The following is a 24,081-nucleotide window of genomic DNA, read 5'->3' as shown; positions in this document are numbered from 1 at the left end:
TTTAAAAAATATATTTAAATCTTCACCAAAATGTCAATGGAGTACCGCTGTAATAACTACAAATTATTGTACTACTTAATTTTTCATTTTAATTTGAGGTCTGTCTAAACTGCTGTAAAGAATATAGAAAATTCTAAATTCATTTGTATACCTATTACCGCTTGAACAAAGGGGTAATAGTTAGGGAACAACAATAAAACCTACTACTTACAGAGATTCAAGACCCTGACACATAAAGCTGACAAAATGTGCTGAAAATGACATGGCTTCCTATCATTTTTGGTAGACACAGCCATTAACCAATCCCATTCTGCCTTATAGTGTGCATATACTGGGATTGAACACAAACTTACCATGGTGTACCATAGCACAATACATAACTTTTACTCCATCACAAACATAACGCATATCTTGTCCACCGCATTACAAGTTCCATATGATATAATGGAATTGGAATACTGTGGACGGGATATCTGTCACATCTGTGATGGAGTGTCCCATCCACCAAGATCATAATCAGGCCCTAAGTAAGGTCATGCAGTAAGCTTCTAAATTGTCCAATGGATGAGAGGCGGTTAGAAGAGAGCTGCTGTGTTGCTGTATATGTGTTAGGTGTGGCGGAAGAGAGAAAGCTCGGAATTGTGGTTTGTTCCTTTGTGTAATTTGAAAGATGGGTGTGATTGTATTTTGAGACTGTATGTATTATGAGTTTTTGTGATTGAGAGCTTTTGTATTGCTGATGTGTGTGATTTGTTTTGTTTTTTAGGAGTAGTGGAGAGAGTTGATGATGTATTTGTTTCATCAGATGGATTTTTTTGTATACTATAGGTTGCGAGTGGAATTTGTAAGGTAGAGGGGGTCATGATGTGTTTGTGAGTAGATTTAAGACCTATTTGCTGTAAATGTTAAAATGTGTGGTGCTGTGGCATGTAAGTGTTATATTGTGTTAGTGTGGTAGAAAGAAGAGGAGGTTGTTGGTTGGACAAATGATGGAAGGATGAGTATGGGTTTGTTAATGATAACATGTTTTTTATAGGAGTAATTAGAGTGGGGAGTGTATGTTTGGATGGGTTGTAGTTAAGTATGGTATGGATTTTGGTTATGTTTGTGATGAGTGCATTGGTTAGTGGTATAGGATAGTTAGGCTAACTTGGGAAAACTACAATGGGCCATGCAGAAACACATGACAATACTTAGGTCATTGATTCTGGGAACAGATCCTGCCGGCTCTTAAGGGAGTGCAGAGTTACCTCGACCAGGCACAAGGATTCTACTTCTGTGAGAAAGTAGGTTTTTGGGGGGATGAAACCGTCCTCAAGCAACAGACACAGTCCTTGTCAGGGTGATCCAGGAAAAGTCACCAAAATATATTGTCCTTAACACACTGGTAGTTTGGTAGAAAAGCAGGCAGTCAGGCTTAACTTAAAGGCAATGTGTAAAGTATTTGCACAGTACACAGAGTAATAAAGTGAAAACACAGCACCAGAAAAATCCGAATCCAACCTAGAAACATGGAATACATTTTAGTTAATAAACTGGTACAAGAATGACAATAATCCAATCAGTAGAACCAGAGCTATTGAATTTTAAAGTATTTCGAGAGTTAGAGAAAATAGCACCTAAAATCACAAATCTGCACTCGTTGACATATGGTCGGGATAAACCAGGGCAAAGTCACAAGTTCAGGCTGACCGCGATGGAGCATAAGTTTAATACAGAGATCAGGTTAGTCCCACTAAAGAGTTACCTTCTCAAGTCCGGCGCAAAGAATTCCGTTCGTGTTGGAGGAGGCCATGAGAAGCAGAATTTTGGTGCGAAAGACAAGAAAAGCAATGCTGACTGCTGCTGCTGCAGTGCGAAGAGCCAGTGGTCACTGGAGTCTCGAGTTTGTCTATCTTCCTTGGTGGTAGCTATCAGTGGAAAGTGAAGATCTTACAATGACAGGCCTCATGGATGGTTGCTGTCAGTGCAAAGAGCAGGACTCACCAGAGCTTTGAGTTGGCAGCTGTCTCGGATAGGAGACTTTCAGTGCATATGGGCCTGTTTGCATCGCAAAGAGCTAAATCTTCAGGATTTTCACCCTTTTCTTCATGGAGGAACTTCCACTGATGCCAGCCAAGGGTCCAATTCCTGGAGATTAGTACCCACTCCAGCAGTTGCCAGCAGCAGGGCTCAGGCAGGTCAAATCAGATCTAGGGAGGTCCAGTTGAAGTTGGTCAGCTGGGAAGTTGAAGGAAGGCCCCAGGAAACTTGTTGTTTCCCTGTAGCTGACACAAGAAGGAGGTCAGAAAAATGACTATTTGAGTCACTCTCTGTAGCCTGGGATTAAGGCAAGCAGAACCAAACTTCCCTCTTCACACAACAAGGCAGTCCTTGAAGCAACAGGGTAGTCCTACTGGCAGCAGCGCATCCCTCATTCTGAATCTTTCAAAGGTCAAGAAGAGTTCTAATGATTGGTTCTAAAGGCCTTCTTTTTGTAACTGGTGAGAGCTTTCATGTGGAGGAAATCCCTGGTCCTGTTCAATTCATCCCCTTCCCCTGGACCAGCCCCACATTTGTGGGTTAACAAAGGGCAGGACAGGCAGGTGTCAGGTTCCTTTGTGTGGACTGTACAGAAAGCCCTTTCAAGGGTAAGTGAGGCCGGGTACAGCTCCTTCCCAGCCATTCTGTCAGGAGGGCCCATCCTCTCCACACCAAGGTCTCCTTTGGACCCCCAACAGCAGAGCCATTCATAGGCATCTGACCAAGAATACTGGTAGAAAGAGACAATTGACAGGGACAAGATAATACCAACTTCCTAAAAGAGTCATTTTCAGAATTGTAACTTAATATCTGATTTCAACATTAAAGAGGATTTTAAGTTAAAATGAGTTTGAGCGCAAACAGGATATTTCTATCTGCTCCCAATCCAGAGTTAACACTTATTAACTATGATAAGGTAACCCAGTGTTAGTCAGTGGGAGGGATAGGCCTTACAACAGCAAAAAAATTACTTTATCAGTTTTTCACTGGTAGAACATGTAAAACTTAAGTTGACATGTACTATATTTTCAATACAGTGCACACTGCCCCATAGGTCTATAATTCAGAAAAGGGGGTTGTGATGAACAGAGTGCCTGAATTAAGCAGACCACTCTTACCCAGTCCAAAGATCAGGGCTTGATCCATCACCGTTTTTTAGCTCACTGCACCATCCCAGCTCAGAACTTGGCTATATGCAAATTAGTCTGTTCCTGTCCCAGTGCATGATGGGAACAGGGCAAACCAAACTACCAAGCCAATTCTTGTACTGGGAAGGAAACAAGCTTCCGGGGACCGGTTTCTGCCATTTCAGGCGTCGTCGGCCCGGCTTGCTTGAATCCTGATGGTGCAATGAGCAAGGGACTCACATCTGAGTATACCCTTCCACGCTTATGGTGGACAAAATGATTCAGAAAAGGGGGTGGTGATGAACAGAGTGCCTGAATTAAGCAGACCACTCTTACCCAGTCCAAAGATCAGGGCTTGATCCATCACCGTTTTTTAGCTCACTGCACCATCCCAGCTCAGAACTTGGCTATATGCAAATTAGTCTGTTCCTGTCCCAGTGCATGATGGGAACAGGGCAAACCAAACTACCAAGCCAATTCTTATACTGGGAAGGAAACAAGCTTCCGGGGACCGGTTTCTGCCATTTCAGGCGTCGTCGGCCCGGCTTGCTTGAATCCTGATGGTGCAATGAGCAAGGGACTCACATCTGAGTATACCCTTCCACGCTTATGGTGGACAAAATGATTCAGAAAAGGGGGTGGTGATGAACAGAGTGCCTGAATTAAGCAGACCACTCTTACCCAGTCCAAAGATCAGGGCTTGATCCATCACCGTTTTTTAGCTCACTGCACCATCCCAGCTCAGAACTTGGCTATATGCAAATTAGTCTGTTTCTGTCCCAGTGCATGATGGGAACAGGGCAAACCAAACTACCAAGCCAATTCTTGTACTGGGAAGGAAACAAGCTTCCGGGGACCGGTTTCTGCCATTTCAGGCGTCGTCGGCCCGGCTTGCTTGAATCCTGATGGTGCAATGAGCAAGGGACTCACATCTGAGTATACCCTTCCACGCTTATGGTGGACAAAATGATTCAGAAAAGGGGGTGGTGATGAACAGAGTGCCTGAATTAAGCAGACCACTCTTACCCAGTCCAAAGATCAGGGCTTGATCCATCACCGTTTTTTAGCTCACTGCACCATCCCAGCTCAGAACTTGGCTATATGCAAATTAGTCTGTTCCTGTCCCAGTGCATGATGGGAACAGGGCAAACCAAACTACCAAGCCAATTCTTGTACTGGGAAGGAAACAAGCTTCCGGGGACCGGTTACTGCCATTTCAGGCATCGTCGGCCCGGCTTGCTTGAATCCTGATGGTGCAATGAGCAAGGGACTCACATCTGAGTATACCCTTCCACGCTTATGGTGGACAAAATGATTCAGAAAAGGGGGTGGTGATGAACAGAGTGCCTGAATTAAGCAGACCACTCTTACCCAGTCCAAAGATCAGGGCTTGATCCATCACCGTTTTTTAGCTCACTGCACCATCCCAGCTCAGAACTTGGCTATATGCAAATTAGTCTGTTTCTGTCCCAGTGCATGATGGGAACAGGGCAAACCAAACTACCAAGCCAATTCTTGTACTGGGAAGGAAACAAGCTTCCGGGGACCGGTTTCTGCCATTTCAGGCGTCGTCGGCCCGGCTTGCTTGAATCCTGATGGTGCATTGAGCAAGGGACTCACATCTGAGTATACCCTTCCACGCTTATGGTGGACAAAATGATTCAGAAAAGGGGGTGGTGATGAACAGAGTGCCTGAATTAAGCAGACCACTCTTACCCAGTCCAAAGATCAGGGCTTGATCCATCACCGTTTTTTAGCTCACTGCACCATCCCAGCTCAGAACTTGGCTATATGCAAATTAGTCTGTTTCTGTCCCAGTGCATGATGGGAACAGGGCAAACCAAACTACCAAGCCAATTCTTGTACTGGGAAGGAAACAAGCTTCCGGGGACCGGTTTCTGCCATTTCAGGCGTCGTCGGCCCGGCTTGCTTGAATCCTGATGGTGCAATGAGCAAGGGACTCACATCTGAGTATACCCTTCCACGCTTATGGTGGACAAAATGATTCAGAAAAGGGGGTGGTGATGAACAGAGTGCCTGAATTAAGCAGATCACTCTTACCCAGTCCAAAGATCAGGGCTTGATCCATCACCGTTTTTTAGCTCACTGCACCATCCCAGCTCAGAACTTGGCTATATGCAAATTAGTCTGTTCCTGTCCCAGTGCATGATGGGAACAGGGCAAACCAAACTACCAAGCCAATTCTTTTACTGGGAAGGAAACAAGCTTCCGGGGACCGGTTTCTGCCATTTCAGGCGTCGTCGGCCCGGCTTGCTTGAATCCTGATGGTGCAATGAGCAAGGGACTCACATCTGAGTATACCCTTCCACGCTTATGGTGGACAAAATGATTCAGAAAAGGGGGTGGTGATGAACAGAGTGCCTGAATTAAGCAGACCACTCTTACCCAGTCCAAAGATCAGGGCTTGATCCATCACCGTTTTTTAGCTCACTGCACCATCCCAGCTCAGAACTTGGCTATATGCAAATTAGTCTGTTTCTGTCCCAGTGCATGATGGGAACAGGGCAAACCAAACTACCAAGCCAATTCTTGTACTGGGAAGGAAACAAGCTTCCGGGGACCGGTTTCTGCCATTTCAGGCGTCGTCGGCCCGGCTTGCTTGAATCCTGATGGTGCAATGAGCAAGGGACTCACATCTGAGTATACCCTTCCACGCTTTTGGTGGACAAAATGATTCAGAAAAGGGGGTGGTGATGAACAGAGTGCCTGAATTAAGCACACCACTCTTACCCAGTCCAAAGATCAGGGCTTGATCCATCACTGTTTTTTAGCTCACTGCACCATCCCAGCTCAGAACTTGGCTATATGCAAATTAGTCTGTTTCTGTCCCAGTGCATGATGGGAACAGGGCAAACCAAACTACCAAGCCAATTCTTGTACTGGGAAGGAAACAAGCTTCCGGGGACTGGTTTCTGCCATTTCAGGCGTCGACGGCCCGGCTTGCTTGAATCCTGATGGTGCAATGAGCAAGGGACTCACATCTGAGTATACCCTTCCACGCTTATGGTGGACAAAATGATTCAGAAAAGGGGGTGGTGATGAACAGAGTGCCTGAATTAAGCAGACCACTCTTACGCAGTCCAAAGATTAGGGCTTGATCCATCACCGTTTTTTAGCTCACTGCACCATCCCAGCTCAGAACTTGGCTATATGCAAATTAGTCTGTTCCTGTCCCAGTGCATGATGGGAACAGGGCAAACCAAACTACCAAGCCAATTCTTGTACTGGGAAGGAAACAAGCTTCCGGGGACCGGTTTCTGCCATTTCAGGCGTCGTCGGCCCGGCTTGCTTGAATCCTGATGGTGCAATGAGCAAGGGACTCACATCTGAGTATACCCTTCCACGCTTATGGTGGACAAAATGATTCAGAAAAGGGGGTGGTGATGAACAGAGTGCCTGAATTAAGCAGACCACTCTTACCCAGTCCAAAGATCAGGGCTTGATCCATCACTGTTTTTTAGCTCACTGCACCATCCCAGCTCAGAATTTGGCTATATGCAAATTAGTCTGTTCCTGTCCCAGTGCATGATGGGAACAGGGCAAACCAAACTACCAAGGTCTATAAGGCCTATCTTAGGGGTGACTAATAAGTAAGAAAAAGGAAGGTTTAGGCCTGGCAAAAAAGGATGTTGTCAGGTCCTAGTGGTAGTTTTAAAAATGCTCACACAAGCTGCAATGGTAGGCTCGAGGCATGTTTAACAGTGAAACTTTAGTGTAAGGCACAATAAGTATTGTTGCCCATGAGTAGTCTTTAATTTACTGGCTTTGGGTACTGGAAATACCCTTTAGTAGGGACTTAGAAGTAATGTAAAGGTGCCAATTAGTTGTAGTCCAATTTTACTATGTTCGACGAGAGCATGAGCACTTTAGCACTGGTTAGCATGGGCAAATTCCACAGGCTCCTAATACCAGCAAAAATGATTTCAACAAAAAAATCAGGGGTGACGGCAAAAGGAGTGGGGGAGAATTATGTCAAATCAAATCATATCAAATCAAACAAAGCTTTATTCGATTTCTATAAGGAAAAAAATCATAAAAGCACAAACAGTATATTAAATCACACTTCATTTTTAACAGTTAAGATCAATTTTCTTTACACCCCTCTTACATGTTTACTTTGTTGTAAGATTAAAACTGTCACATTAAAACTGAATTCCTGTCTTTTACTACATTTTTTAAAAACATTGATAAAATCCAGGTTATATATTCATTTTCGAAAAACTGTAGTACTAGAAATGCAGGGCAACATTGTTTAATACCAAACTTTTCTAAAAGAGGTAAAATCCATTTTTTCCTTCAAACATTATAGAATTTACAAAATAAAACCATGTGGAGTGTTGTTTGCTCTGAGCCATCATCACAAGTGCACAATTGCCTAACTTTTGACGGATTGTTCATGTTTGGGAAACTGGTTATTCTATGTAATATCCCAAGTCTCAATTTTATCAATAAAAATCTATTTTAGAAACCACAGGCATGTAAAAGATAAGGTTGCATACTATAAGTAATTAGAATCAATTGATTATACAATACAGTGGGCTTCATTATTTCTTCTGATAGTCTAAGAGTTTCGAGTAGGTTCAAGCCTTTTGCCGTTAACATTTTTCTTGTCGAACTAGTCATTGTATTTGTCTCGGTAAAAAACTTTGGGTGCCCTAAATCAAGCATAATGTCCCACACATACTTTAGCCATGCGAGTCTTAAAGCACCTTCAAATTTAAAAATATCTTTAAAAATGTCCCTATAAAGATTAGTTTCTTCAGATGTCCATATCCTATGCCATAGTAGGATTGGTACCAATTGTATGAGATCTATTAGGTATGAGGCCCCCAATTCAGAATGTAAAACACAAGAGGAGGTGCTACCTGGGACTGCCAAAATATATTTTGAAAACACTTTCAATAACATGCAAAGCTTTAATATCAGAATATACTTGGCCCTATATATTTGTAGTAGCTCATGTTGAGGCCTCCTGCCCAATGTACTAAGGCAGCAGTTGTTTTCATAAAAGCCAGTTTTCTTGCATGGACCGCATGAGTCCACGTGGCGTTATAATCAAATAAGATGCCCAAAACGTTAAATCTGTTTATAAAATCTATTTTTGTTTGTCATTGTACATATCCCTACACTTTTGGTTGCCAACAACACATCTCATAACAAACATTTTTGTCGTGTTTACCCTCAGCCCTAGATAATGCTTAAAAGCCAAAAAGCTATTTAACATTCTTTGTAGGCCCACTTGGGTACGGGACATCAAAATGGCTTCGTTTGCGTACAATAAAGCTGGTATAGGCTGTCCTTCTATTTGGGGGGGGAGGGGTCTTGACATATGTTCGCCTGTGCTTGACCTAATCCATTTATATAGAGATTTTTTTTTTAAATGGGCCAGTATGCAGCCTTGTCTTACCTCCTTGTTAATTTGAAACGGGGCTGTACATTCTCCATTGGTACCATATTTTACCCTGACCTTTGAATTCCTAAACAGTTGTCTTAAAAAAGAATGTTGGTGGGCTCTACCCTTTTTTGCAATGGTATACTTCCCTATGATAATATTCAGGTTTAAGCTTTGTTCAACAGTTACTAGCCCCTTGCGAAAACCAAACTGTAATTCAGAGATGATCTTGTTATCCTGAGCCCAATCCTGCAGTCTTTCAAGCACGATATGCCCAACTACTTTTGCCAAGAAATCTAGCAGCGATATCGGCCGATAGCAGGCGGGGTCTTGACGAATTCCTTTTTTAAATATTTGTACTAGAATCTATTCAGTCCACGCCTCTATTAACCACTTGGATGCTAATGACAAGGTCAGCTCGTCATGGAGTGCCCATTCATTTCAATGGAAATCTAGCATAAATCGCTGACATGCCATAGCATCCAAGTTTAAATGAGAGGTACAGCTAGCTCTAATTACCTGAGTTAACAAAGGGCCCCATTGCGCAGTATTATTTTTATATAAATCTTCGGGGATCCTGTCGGGACCAGGGGCCTTCCCTCCATGCTTGCCAAGATTGCACAATTTACTTCATCGAGGGTTACCTGAAGGTCTGTCGCGGTTATTAGAGGTGCCATGTCGTTGTCACCTACTGGTTGGCTTTCTGCAGTATGGACAGGCTGCTATTAAATATGTTTGCAAAATGCTCCACCCATTGCTCCTCCGTTATTGCGATTTCAATGGATGGAGCATTCCCGGGATCTAGAAAAGGGGTCTTAACAGCCCTCCAAAAGGCTGCCCCATCCTTAGACATCACAGCCTCATGCAGCGCCGTCAATGCTTTGTCTCTCAGCGTCGCTTTTCGTAACCTCAGTGCGTTTTTATTGTTCTATCTTGCCTGCCTTATATCACGCTGATTTCTAGGGGTTTTATGTGTCTCGTTTTTTAACTTGGCGCACGCCTGCATGCACTTTATGTCAACCCACCTTTTTGTGTTCCTATTTTGTTTTCTTTTGCGTACAAACAGGGCCTCCTGTATAGCTGCTGTGATGTGTTGGAAAGGCATCAGGACTACTTCATGTATGGCGTTCTCTGGCAAGCACGCCGCAACAGCGGACTTAGTCTTGCTTAAAGCATTTCTTGTAATTTCTGAGGGATCCACCATTGCCCAAAGGAGGGAATAACCGTTCACTCTATCTATTGATACGTTTTGGGGGACATGCATACCTTTAATCCTGCAATGTGTTTGTCGGTCCATGTATGAAAGAGATACACTCTGTTGAAAATGGTCACTCAGAATTATGTTATAGGTGTTGAATGACTTAACTCTATTACAATATCTATTTGATATCAGAATGTAATCTATTGTAAAGTAACCTCTGCCATTAAAATTGCTTTTAAAAGGGGAACGTGAAGCACATATCTCATTTGCAAAACCAAGATCATGGCCAAACATTATTTCATTTAGGGAATGCCTTATTGTGAAGGAAGGAAGTCCGCATCACTATTCCCCTCTTCTGTCGTGTGGTCACATACTTCCCTCCCATTATTTGGACACAGAACATTAATAAAATTGCCCCCCCCCCCCCAAATGATGAACACATCCCCTTCATTATCATTTTGGATTGACTTCAGATAATTTTCTCATTTTCTTACAGTCCTCCCAATCTGATCAGGCGGAGCCTTGTTATAAAAGTTTATCAATACAAGACAGTACTTTTTATCAGAATGTAATGTTATTACTTGATAATATATTTAAACAAATTTCAATTCTATTTTTCTTACAATTAGCATGTTGGATAAATAAGTAGACAATCCCCCCTTTCCCCTCCCATGACTCTCAGCCACAGCCGCAGTATAGAAAGTGCGATAAATGTTAATGTGAACATCATCCCCTACCCAGGTTTCTTGAAAACACATAATGTAAAACTTTGATATAAAATCGCATCATAACAGGTTTTCTATCTTTGAACGAATTCCTGCAACATTCCACTCAACTATATTAGTTATCTCGGAGTCATTTCTATCATCGCAATTCTTTAGGGGGTCATCTACAGTGATTGCAGGAGGAGCACTAGATGGTATCTGGATCTGGCTTGTGCCTGCAATGATGGTAGCATTCTCTATTGTGTGACTTATAGCACTTTATCAGCCAAGTGGGGCTGAGTCGATAACTGAGCCACTGTTAGTGTTATCAATTGTTTATTTTTAGAAGCAGGGTAATTTGGAAGATGCGTGTGACTTCTTGCTTTGGTGGACAGATTTCTATCTCCAACCTTCTTATTTTCAAGTTCTTGTTCAAGCCCCTTATTCAGTCAATCAATATCATCGAAGTTGTTTAGATTGTCAAAATGATTAGTTACTGGGAAACTATACCTAGGGTAGGTTTAGACTGGGTGGTACCTAGTCTTGTTTCTATTACTCTCCATTTTCAGTGGTTGGTAAAAGTAACCTAATGGGACAATAATCACCTCCTGGGGCCTGATGACGTAGCTACCTACTTTTTCAAAAATTGTTTGCACCAGGTGAGGACACCTAAATGTTAACACCACACACTCCCCTTCCAGTACTTTATGGGTTTTGCCTTTAGAAGCTATTCTTCTGGCCATTTTGAATTCGGGGAACAGAGCCTCAGTGAAGCCCATCTGTGTGCTAAGCCAGTGAATAGATGTATTTCTCAGGGCAATCCAGGATTCCCCTTCATGGTCAGGGATTTGAGGTACGTTTGTTGAACTACCGTATAAGGAGTAGCGTCAGGTGGGAGATCTAAGGATTGTAGGTTAGTTTGAAGGGTGGCCCTTGTATTGCATAAAAAATTGGGGTTAGATTGATTATTTAGGGACAATGTATCATTTTGGGCCTTCTTCTGGGAATTTATATATGTATCTCTCCTGCTATTATTACTGTTGTGATGGTGACCTTCAGGACCAGGGCAAGTTTTCAACCCTGCGATCCTGTCGGGTTCCCCTGATTCCCCTGGTTTGCCAGATTTAACTCTCCATAATTCCCTTCAGTTTGCCTATTTAGCGGTTCTAGTGCGCGTTTGACTGAGAAACTCGGTTAGACCTGGTCTTGTGGAACCCACCCTTATTTATGTCAATATCACTGCTAGGGGTAGCATTTCCTAAGTGTTTTTCTATTGATGCCTCTATAGATTTTAGCCTCTCTGCCACTTTTGATAGGGCTTCCTTTAGTATACTCTCTAACCCCTCTATCTGCCTATTGAAATCATCTTTTGAGCAATAACGCTTCGTAAGAGTTGGTTTCCCCTCCATATGTCCTTCATATGGTGAAGTTAATACTTTTTTCCACTTTGTTACCCTTTTCTGTGGCTTTTTTGCTCACTATTTTTAGGTCTACCTGGCTGCCTTGTGCTGCCCTATTAACCTTTAATGGGTTTCTAGGTTGCTTTGCCGGGGGTTGAGTGTCACTATCTCCATCACTAACCCATACACTGTCCGGTACATTTTGCAAAGAGCCGTTTTTAGATGGATCGACATTCAGTTCCTTGGGGTATTGGGGACCCCTCTCTTAAGTTTGTCTTCTCTCTCTGGCTTTCTCCCCTAGTTTCCACATTTAAGGTCTCCTCCATGGTCGATATCTGCTTTTCAATCTCCCCAGTCCCCCATTAGATAATTTAAGAGAGATGAACGAAAGCGATCTTAGATGCAGATTTCGGAAGGGGCATCTTTTAATTTCAGCTTTCCATTTCCCAATAGTTCGATCTTGGCCAGTAGTCACCAATATTTGGGGTCCTTTTAAATGTTTATAAGCCGAGGAGGGGATAGCAGCATATAAACTCTTAGAGTTCTGGACACATGATTATATTAAAAGGCCTGTGAGGATATAAAAGTTGCTAAGGGTCTCTCTCTTTAAGTACTCACCATCAAAAAAAACAGGGAAACTGCTCTTTCCGCCGTCCCACACAATCAAGAGGGGTGGCCCAACCCGGCCTCTTTTGGGATATGATGGGCTAGGCATGTCAGTTATAACAATTTTTATTATTAATTGTGCTTTCCCATGTGTTTATTGTGCAGTGAATCTGTTGAGTTTACAGCATATTACAACCTCAGATTTGTGGAAACATTTTTCTATCATAGCACGATACATTTTTCAAAGATTCTGTCTATTTTCTTCAGTTGAGAAATCTTCAGGTTTCAAATAAATCCCATTTTTCTATAAGGTTTATTTTTAGCTTCCTTCTATTGTCAATTTTAAATAAAAATGCGGCATCTCAGGTTAAATTCATGTAGTTGTTGCACATTGTGATCTTTCATTTCATTATTATACCCAATGAAAGTCCTTTTGATTTCAATACATAATTTAAACCGACGTCAACTGAAGCCGATTAGTTTCAGAAACATAAAACCATAATCAGAAATGTCTGCACATGCTGAGCTAAAAGCTTTACATGAGCATATATCCACATGTCCTATAATTGAGTCGTCACAACAAAATAAAAGAGCATACTTCACATCACTAATCAATAAGAGGTACCCTGTCTTTTAAGCATGAGTGTACCATTGCTTTACATATCCCATCTTTCAGTGGGGAGACATCGTAACTCGCTCCTGCCCCTGCTTTTACGCATACTGCACTTTACTTCTAGAGGGAAGCACTACAACCTGCTCTTGCCTCGGCTTCTGAGCATGCTGCACTTTACCTCCAGAGGGAAGCAATGAAGCACGCCCAACTTTTCCTTGAAAACTGCAACTACATAGAGCGCGTTGCGGCAGGAGCCGCACGCATCACAGAACTTGCGTCAGGCGGCGCATAAAGCAAGCCTTGCCCCACGCTGCGCGGGACGTGCCCGGGCAAAGCCCGGGCCAAGGGTGGGCCAGTCTAAGCCTGTCAGAGGCTGTAGGAGGCATGGCTGGGCCCCTCCTTTTGGTTTTTGTGTTCCTGTGCCTTAAAGCTAAAAATATTGTTTTGGATTTCACTTAGGATATTGTGTGCCTTGGAAACTGGAAATACTAGTAAGACATTCATACCTATTGAACACGGACGGAGGGACTGCTCTAGTGTAAAAAGACATCAATCTGCCATTGCACAATATTTGGTAGATATTGTGAACCATTCAGATCACTTAAAATACTGGTGGTGTCAATTGACACATGAATGTGATCTGAACGTTTATTATATTTAACTAAGTTTGGTTAATAGAATGGGGAAAAGAAAGATCACATCTAGTCATACACCAAAACCCCTTAGTAAGCCTAAAAATGCTTGCCATATGTGACATTTATTCTTTGGTCAGGGGGTATTTTCTACACTCAAACGTGTCAGAGTTTTGCCTTTTTTGCCCTGCTGTTTTTTAAATTATTTTTGGGCACTCTAGATTCTGGGGGATTCGTATGCGTACTACACATAGTAACCTCAGGGCTCACTACTTTCTGTGGGTTACAAGATCTTTTAGGGGGTAAGGTTTCTGATTCCAAATCACTAATAGAAATGTTGTCAGAGACAATCTGAATACAGCCATTTTAGGTAGCTCTTCATTCATGTTTCCCAGGATGCGATTTTCATCCACCCCCTTCTCAGCCACAGATTGAGCTTAATCAATAGTTATTGACCCCAAAGAATCCATGTTTAATGTTTCTTCCACTGAGGAAATCTGTTTTTCAATAACACCAATAGCCCCAGTAAGATAATTAAGCAAGGGCAAACAAGCATTTTTAGGCTTACTAAGGGGTTTGATAAAAAAAAAACAATGGAAGAACATTAATTCTAGTGTGGAAGATATTTTTATCCCAGGCTCTGCATAGGATTTCCCTTAGCAAAGATGGAGTTCCGAATGAAAGGACAACACATTCTCCTTGGAAAAATTTCCGTCTGTTTCTCACCCAGCCAATTCTCCTCACCATCATAAATTCATTAAACATAGCACTGGTCAATCCAGTTCTACTTCCTAACCAATGTATAGCTTAATTCCGCAAGGTAACCCAGGATTAATTTTCCCCTGGGCAAAGAGCTGGTCCATTGGCCAAAATTACAGTGAATGGTGTTGAGTCAGGGGGTACATTTAAGTTATATGAACTATGTAGACTTTCCATATGAGAGAAAGGGGTCGGGGGAGCTCTTGGTGGTAAATCACACACTTGTCTCTCACCCATGTGTTTTCCAGTCCCTCCTGTCCCCTTGTTGATAATTGCCTCACCCCTGAATGATGAACTAATATGCAGGTTTGCTAGGCTTTTTAAATGGGGCCCAGACCCCTTACCCTTGTTCCTTTCATCAGCTTTCGGCATAGATGTGGATAGTGAATCCTTCGAGCTCGCGTTAAGGAGTTTGGGGGGACCACTTATTAAATTCTGGTTCTCTATATTACCCTTTTGGTTATCTAAGTTCTGGTTTTCAAGCACTTACTCCAGACTGGCTTCAATCTTATCCAGCCTCTCTGACAGAGTACTAATAGGCTGTTTTACAAACTTGGTTAAATCGGTTACTAAATTAGACTAAATCAGAGTGTGTTAAGAAAGGGATCAGACATGCAGACCACCCTTGACCCCAGCTCGACCAGACAGCTTAATGTACAGACAATTGAACAGGAACAGAGGGTACTCCATCTAACTAGGTATGGTCAAGAATAGAAGTAGAGTTGGGCAGTCCATGTCTGAACCTTCAGGCAAGACTAAATTTGTTGTTTCAGGGCTAAGATTACCCAAGAGTGTTCATTTTGGCGTTCTTTTCTGGAATGTCGCTGGCCTGCGTAACAAAATAAATAACTCTATTTGGGAGGATTTTATTGAGAAATGTAACATCTTGTGTTTACAAGAACCTGGACTGTGGACGCAATTCATATAAACTGATTTAAGACATATCATACCCCTGCAGTCCACTCAACACATGGGAGACCAAAGGGAGGAATTTGTATTTATATTTCTAATTTGGTTGGGGCATTAAAGATTGAAATGCTAAAATCTGAAATCTATTCTCAAATAGTTCTGTTTCACACAGACTGTAAATGTATTTTAGTCTTAATTCACTTCTACAATAATGTACCAAGGGAACAATTGGGGTCATTTTGAAGATGCTTAATCATGATTTGTGAAAAATTAAAGGAAGCCAGGGATTGTGAATTTATCACTATCTGGGGAGGTGATTTTAATATTGGCTTATGCCCGCTAGGCAGGCTTGGCAAATGTGGTCTAACAATGGAAGATGACGACCCCCAGATTCATTTTGTTAATTCTCATAGGGGGGACTTACTAAATGAGATCTTATTTTCACATGACCTTGGTTTTGCCAACTGTTTGTGTCCCCCTAGAGTGGATTTAGAGCAAACTTTTATTGGCAGGGGACCAGAATCAACATTAGCTTTTATAATAGACCCTAATTGTTATGCTAATTATATCTCAAATTATAAAATCCATAAAAATGCAATGAGCATTACACTTCCAACTATGTTACAGCGACAATAATAACCAAATAGTTTGGAACCAGAATATTTCACTGGGAAAGCTAAATGGATATACATTGTGATGGTCTAATTGTGACCCAGTTGAGTTAATTAAACAAATTATAACTAATGCCTATAACCCAATTTTAATGTGTTTGGAGGAAACTACCCCACATGAATGTATATTAATAGCATTTTCTCAAATAACATCAGTTATTCAAAACTTGCTTAGGGTGGAAAGTAGGGGCGCATATACTCGTAGCCAGGGATGGTTAGATACAAACTGCACCAAAGCATACACAAAGTTAAAGGCGGCTTTACATAAAACAGAGAGAGCTAAGGAGGGGATTAGAGAGTGCAGGAAAATATATAACCAAGCATGAAGATTACGAAGGAAGGAGTTAAAAGAGAATGCATGGGCTACCCTTCATGAAGCCTCTCTGAGTAAACACAGTGCCTCTTTTTGGCGGGCAGTAAATGCGCCGTTTTTAGTAGGCCTAATAACCCGTTGATTGAGGTTGCAATAAATGAGAAGAAATGGGTTGATTTTTTTATCAATAATCTATAATCCACAGGAATACACTGAAAGAGAAACAGTTTGTTCAAGTCAGCAGGGGCGAGGTCTGCATGGTTTTTCATCTATTGATCTCCAATTTACATATGAGGAGGTCATTGGGCCGATAAATGCTAGTAAGAGTGGGAAGGCCCACGGCCCAGACGGGGTGCCAATTGATTTGTTTAAATCAAACCTTCCACTCTGGACCCTGTTGAAAACATGGGTTCTTCAAGCCTGCTTTATGAAAGGCTTTATTAACACTTGGTCAGAGTCAATAATTGTGTCGATTTTTAAAAAAGGAGTTTGGGAGAATCCTTCCTGCTACCGTCCGATATCTTTATTGAATTCTTTGATGAAGGTAGCAGGACGGACTGTTTTAGATCGGCTTCAAACCTGGGCAGAGGAAACTAATATGTTAACAGACTTGCAATATGGTTTTAGGCAGGGGTTAGGAACTATGGAGCAGGTTCTTAATCTCAGTATTTTAATAGGGAAATATATATACTCAGGCTAAAGTAGGGGACGTTTATTTGGCTTTTGTAGACCTTACAGCCACTTTTGAGTGTGTTATACACAGTAAATTCTGGAACATTTTGGTGGATTTAAAGGTTGATCCACTTCTGGTTCAGTTCCTGCTGCAATTGTATAGTGGGGTGACCGCCAAGGTTCGGTACAGAACCAAAGAGGAATGCACTGCGGCATCTTGGTGCCATTCTTCTTTACTCTTTACACAATCACCTTGGAACAAGTGCTGGTGGAAAAGGTGAGGGACCCACCGTATAGTAACAAACGCCAGATAGTCTCCCTTCTCCACGCAGACGATGCAGTGCTGATGGCCCGTACTCAGTTGGGCTTACAAAATGCCCTCGCCTCTTACACTACTTTTATGGACGACTTGGGTTTAAAACTGAATGCCAAAAGAACATATGTTATGGCTTGTGGTAAAGGAAGACAGAAATGCAGGAGTTTACCACTTGGGGGAAGCAGGGTCGAATCCACTAACAAGTGGATATCGACCAAAACAAGAAGAACGGTGACACAGGCCCTTGTCAGCAGCAGACTGGACTACGGCAACGTACTCTATGCAGGAATCCCAGCCAAACACCTACGTCAACTACAACGCATCCAAAACGCCTCCGCCTGACTGATCGTCAACGTCCCCCTCTGCAGCCACATCACCCCCCACCTGATAGACCTACACTGGTTCCCCGTCGACAAGAGGATCACCTTCAAGCTCCTCACCCACGCACACAAAGCACTCCACAACGCCGGACCAGCCTACCTGAACAGCAGACTCAGCTTCTACACCCCCACCCGCCAGCTCCGCTCCACCAGTCTTGCCTTTGCCGCTGTCCCCCGCATCCAACGAACAGCCTCCGGTGGCAGATCCTTCTCCTACCTCACCGCCAAAAACCTGGAACACCCTCCCTACCCACATATGGCAGACCCAAGACCTACTCACCTTCAGAAGACTCCTCAAGACCTGGCTCTTCGAGCAGTAGCAGCACCCCCCTCCCCTCAGCGCCTTGAGACCTTCACAGGTATGTAGCGTGCTCTACAAGTACTATGATTGATTGATTGATTGATTGATTCACATATTTAGGTCTTTTATTTGACCGTACTTGTTCTTGGAGTAAGGCCTTGAAAAATATGAGCCTTCATTTTATGAAGTCAACTGCTGCTGTGGTCAATTTTGCTAAAAAGATGGGGGAAAAGCCTCCCGAGATACTGCTTAAGCTTTATCAGGCAAAATGTGTGAGCGTTGCCACCTTTGGGGGGGGGCTTTTATGATTCATCTCCCACTCATGATTTTGAAAATGCTTTTTTGAGCTTTATTTTAGCTGTACCTGCTAGTACTCCTGTTTTTAATTGCCATAGTGAGTTGGGTATTCCATATTTTGCAGATGTTATTAAAGTCCAATCAGTGTTACTCTGGCACAGAATAAGGACTTCCAGTAGCACAGCTTTGAATCAAGAAATAATTAAGATCACTTGGCTGAAGTACATTAAAAGAATTGTGTACGACCTTGGGCATCCAGATTATTATAACTGTCCAGAGACAATGAACTCCATCTCTAGGAAGGAGCTTAAAACAATATGTATGAGCCACTTGGGGTCAATTAGATTTGCTCTGGAAATAAATGAACCAACAGTAGTACAGCATCAATTGATTTTATCAACATATGATAAACAACCATATCCTTTATGTAGTCTAAGCGGATATGACAGATATGTTTTTACTTGGTTCAGATTTGGGATCTTCCATCGATTCATTAGTTACCCAGAAATGAATAACTGGTCCAGAGATTTATGTTGTTGTCCTTGCGATGATTTGTCACCACAATCAAAAATACATGCAGTTCTTTTCTGTAAATGTTATATAAGGGAGAGATCAAGGTGGATTTTGCCACTTTTAAGGTTGCGGGGATGGAGGCAATGTCAATCAGCTTTTTTGCATCTGCAACTTTTAGAGAGTGATTGCTATATTGGGGTTGTGGTTTGTTTTTTAAAAAGCATACTTTGAGTGAGGAAAAGTATTAATGTTGAACCCCCTTAGAAAGCTCAAATAAATAAAAAATGTGAGGGAATGCTTTACTTGTAATATATAAATTACACTATGATCACTTTTTTCTTTTTATCTCTAGGACTATGTGCATTTTTACATGGATGAATCTATAGAATATATGGTATCTTTATATTTATTATTTAGAGCTAATAATGTTTAACTGTTTTTTTATCTGCTTATGTCTGCTTTTGTGATTTTATTTGCCTGAAATCGAATAAAGCTTATTCTGATTCAGTGCACTAAGTAAATATATACTGATATATTTAAAACTAAACAAACGTACATAAATAATTACATTTCAACGTCCAGAGCTCTCTTCTAAAATCAGAGCAGATGAATCCCATCTTCATTGACATAAAAAAAATATATATCTCCAGATTTACTAAGGCTTTCTGCTGATGCAATGTGGCTCAAAGTGGCATATTTACTTTCCAGTGAAAAACGGCATGTTGTGCTGCAAAGGCACCACTTTTTCAACACACAAGGAGCTTTGCATTAATTTGCGTCAAAGGAAATGTTCTGGGGTGTTATTTGTGCAAGTCAGGGCAAACACCCAAAGGTCCTGACACAAAGCTTGATCTATTGAGATAGGCAGACCATGCTTTGTGTCAAAAAAGCCTCCTTGGCACAAAGCATTAGCAGGACAAAATGTTTTATTTCTCTAAAAACCCACACGTTTCCTCCTCTGAAGTGAACAGCACACTGTGTGGGATCATTTGGAAATGTGGCTAGGCATAGGAATGTGCATTGTAGGACTACGCCTCCAATACAAATCCTATGCTATTCAGCACACACTCACCTCTGCAATATTGTGCGTCACACAAGGTAGTCTAATTACAGACAGGAGCAGCAGGCCAATCTTTATAGTCAAACCTCGGCACTGTTTTTCCCACTTGCACAACGGAGCATAGCATGTTTAGTTGCCCTGCTGCACTGAGTGAAAAATTAGTAAACAAGCCCCAAGACATTTTTCGTTTATAAAACATGTTCTCGTGCCCTAAGCTTACCATGCAATTGTCCAATTGGTTCTGCACCACTTCCTGTTCCACGCTCTTTATCTCCAATATAGGCAGCTCCAATGTCACTTCATCCAAAATTCGTTTGCAGTCCTGTAAACGTTGCTCAAAGTTTGCTGGCTTGTGGAACAAACGGAACTTCAAAGAAATTTCTTGGAGTTTTTTCTATAAAAAAAAAAAAAAAATACCATGAAATAAAGCACAGATATAAAAAAAAATTTGAACGTGCACTGAATATATATATATATAGGCCTCGGCAGAAAATAGCAAAAAATGTAAGCGAACAAAAAGAAGACGTGACCAACGCAAAAGAGACAAAGAAAAATACAAAAGGGAAATGGCAAAAGAAGAAACAGCAGTAAGGGACAATAGTGTGATAAACTTATCAACTATCACACTTTCGAAGGCTGAAGAACAACTGTTGGCCTTAGGTCTCAACTTTTGTCCAGGAGACAGTTTCAATTACGCACGAACACGTATTGATGTATATTGTTACATCAGAAAATTGAAACTGAAAAAATTCTTTGCACTTAAAGCCTTGAAAGATGCAGGTGGCATGACTGACATAGAAGATGAAGATACTGTGACCAGTCTAGCAGCGTCGGATATTCCCAATCTGCTTTTGGTACATGATTTAGCTGGCGAGTCGGAAATACAATCCGATTCTGAGGAAAATGTCAACTTGGCTACACAAGAACGCTTAAGAAAAATTAATCATGTTCAAGAGGGCGCTGGGATCATCCCCTTTAAACCCAAATCCAGTTTCGTTCCATTTATGCCGAAGGACAGTATTGATGTTTTTCATGATCTTATTGTGAATTATCTAAAGCAATTAAATGACACTGTTCATAAAAATAGAAAAGAAAGAAATCCGTTTTTTAAGAGAAAGGCATATAATTACTTGGTTAAGAAACTGGAAAGTAATCAGGAAGTGATTATCAAAAAGTCTGACATGGGGGGGAACCTTGTATTGTGGCCGAGAAAAGATTACATAGCGGAAGCATTACGTCAGCTAAATGATGTAAACTGTTATTTGAAATCCAATGCTAAAGAGTATGATAAAGCTAAACATGTATTGCAAAAATTGCTAGCATCATAGAAAAGACAGGGCCTCATCTCAATGGAAGAACACAAGTTCATGTTTAATGAGTTCCCGGTAATACCGGTATTTTACCTAATTCCAAAAATACATAAAAATGTTTTCCCAATTCCAGGAAGACCGATTATATCGGCCATAAACAGCTTAGGTGAGCATGTAGGCCAGTACATAGATTTTTTTCTGCAAAGCTTGGTAACAGCATTGCCAAGCTATGTAAAAGATACTGGTGACTTCCTACAAAAATTAAACAAATTAAAATGGTCAGATGATTTGCTTCTTATCACTTGATATAGAGGCATATAGACGAGCATAGACCATCAACAGGGTTTGGACTCGGTCAAACATTTTTTGGAAACTAGGTCTAGTACGCTATATGAGCACAATAAGGTTGAGCTAGAACTCATTAAATGGTGTCTAAATAATAATTACTTCCTGTTTGACAAAGATATATACAAACAGGTGAGAGGAGTGGCGATGGGGGCCTGCTTCTCCCCCAGCTATGCATGTTTACATGTAGGCTGGTGGGAGGAGCAGGTCCTTAAAACCGCCTTTCAGGTTGAATATCAGACACATGTGAGAGCATATCTACGGTACATAGACGATGTGTTCATTCTGTGGCAGGGTAGTGAGGAAGAAGCAGTCTGCTTCATAAATAAGATCAATAATAACATCTATAATTTAAAATTCACCTCCCACATTCACAAAAATGAAACTGAATTCCTTGATGTTAAGGTCTTTGTGAGAAATGAGAAATTTGAAAGCACCCTTCATAGGAAATCGACTTCTGGCAATATCACCCTACACGCAACCAGCTCTCATCCTAAACACCTCATTGCTAGCATTCCGTATGGAGAAATCCTAAGGTTAAAACGCATTTGCAGCAATGAGGAAGAGTTTAACAAATGTCAACAGGAGCTGGTTGGCAGACTCAAAGTAAGGGGGTATTCACAAAAAATCTTGCAGGATGCGATAAATAAGCCCGAAACTAAATCTAGAATGAGCCTATTTATTCCTGAAACAGATATTCTATCGGTCCCCAATACTGCTGTAATCTCCAGGAGTAGTAATACTCCAAGATGGATTACTACATACAACAGGGATGAACGGCAGATAAGAACTATACTAAACAAACATTGGCCAGTAGTGCTAACAGATAATATTCTTCGTAACAGAATAGCAGACAAACCTATTGTTACGTTTAGAAGAAGTAGCACTATGGGCTCAGTATTGGACCGAGTATCACCAGAGGTCAAACAAGTCACTACATGGCTAGCACCTAAGAAGGGTTTTATAAAGTGCACTTCATGTCGTGCTTGTAAATTTGGATGCAACATGTCAAAATACTCTACACCTTTTAGTTCAACACCTACATTGATTTTGGGAAACTACAATTGTAAAACCGAATATGCTGTATATGTCCTGACGTGCACCTGTGGGCTTAGCTACGTTGGTAGCACGAAGCCGCAGGTGCACGTCAGGATTTTGCAGCATTTAAGGGCCATTCTCCACAGTGACGCAACATATCCTGTTGCGAGACATTTTAAAAAAGTGCATGCAAATAACACCAATTGCTTGTCCTACTTTGTAATAGATGCTGTGGCAAAGAAAAGAAGGGGTGGCAATAGAGAGCGCCAACTCCGTCAGCTCGAAACTAAATACATTCTCGAGCTTGATTGTAAATGGCCCAACGGGTTAAACACTACAGAAGATATGCACAGCTTTCTGTAAAAATATACTTCAGCTGCAGTATTGTGGTTTTCATTCATAAATGAGGTTTTATCTATGTAAATAGCTAATTGATGAACGTCCAGTACTAAAGTATATCAACTCTCTGATTTTATAAACTAGTTAATTATATTCTCTCTTTCCTTTTGGATTGATTTCTTCAATGTATTTATTATATACAGAATCTAATGTTTCAGGATAAAGGTGGCTTTTATTAATTGTTTATTCATTTTAGAAATTAGATTTATCTATATTCTAGGAACAGATGGTTTAGCCCTATATTAGCATTTGATCGATTGAGAAATCAATATTGTCTACACTAGCACTTTATATTTATATTTATATATGCACTTTTTGCACAAGTTTTCTCCCACTCGTGTTTGCACTGAGAAAAAAAATAAAAAGAAAAAAGAAAATATGATTGATCAAAAAATCATGATAAAAATATGTATGTGTTGTTATGCACATATGACTCATAGGCCATAATGGTTGAGATGGTAATAAGCGGATTCATCCGGCAATAATTTAGTATGGGTACTTTAGCAACATAGGCAGGCCTGGATTTATTCAATGAGAATTTTAAATATGAACTGTATTTATTATTTTATGAATACTATGACATTTAGGCACTTTACATGTTTTAAAAGTTTTTTAAACATGTGTACATATATCGAGTGTGTCATATTGTATTAACCTGCCTATGTAGTGTAGAACTACAAAACGATCTTTGTAGCTACTACAGTCTGTTGTTTATGCCCACCATCATGTGACCTATGATGTCAGAAACTGGGAGTGGTATTATTCACTTTAAATGGTAGATGGCGTTTTTTCCACTGTTGACACGTGAACAAGGGCTTACGGGCTTGAAACGCGTTGTGTAGGTTCTCTCTAAATAAATAACATCTTTTGCCCAGAAGAAAACTACGGAGGTCTGTGTCTCTTTCCTCGCCTAATCCGCCGTGGGTGGAATCAGGAAGTGGTTTGAGTTTCCAGGATATATATATATATATATATATATATATATATATATATATATATATATATATATATATATATATAGAGTCAGGTCTCACAATACCAATGGTAATTGCAGATGCCACCAACTGTATACAATGTATA

At 41.2% G+C, this 24,081-nt stretch overlaps 1 protein-coding gene across 7 annotated transcripts in view; it reads right to left on the bottom strand.

Moving 5' to 3' along the window:
• The window catches only part of DMD (dystrophin), a 6,826,337-nt gene that overhangs the window by 4,396,350 nt on the left and 2,405,906 nt on the right, over positions 1-24,081 (bottom strand). For all 7 annotated transcript variants that reach the window (XM_078657819.1, XM_078657824.1, XM_078657821.1 and 4 more), the window contains exon 32: positions 20,130-20,303. In XM_078657819.1, the coding sequence (XP_078513945.1) occupies positions 20,130-20,303 (174 nt within the window). The remainder of the gene's footprint in view (positions 1-20,129; positions 20,304-24,081) is intronic.

This window comes from Lissotriton helveticus, chromosome 8 (genome assembly GCF_964261635.1).
Source record: "Lissotriton helveticus chromosome 8, aLisHel1.1, whole genome shotgun sequence".
Taxonomy (NCBI): Eukaryota; Metazoa; Chordata; class Amphibia; order Caudata; family Salamandridae; genus Lissotriton; species Lissotriton helveticus.
The sequence above is the reverse complement of the archived record's forward strand: the minus strand, read 5'-3'. Positions and strand labels throughout refer to the sequence as shown.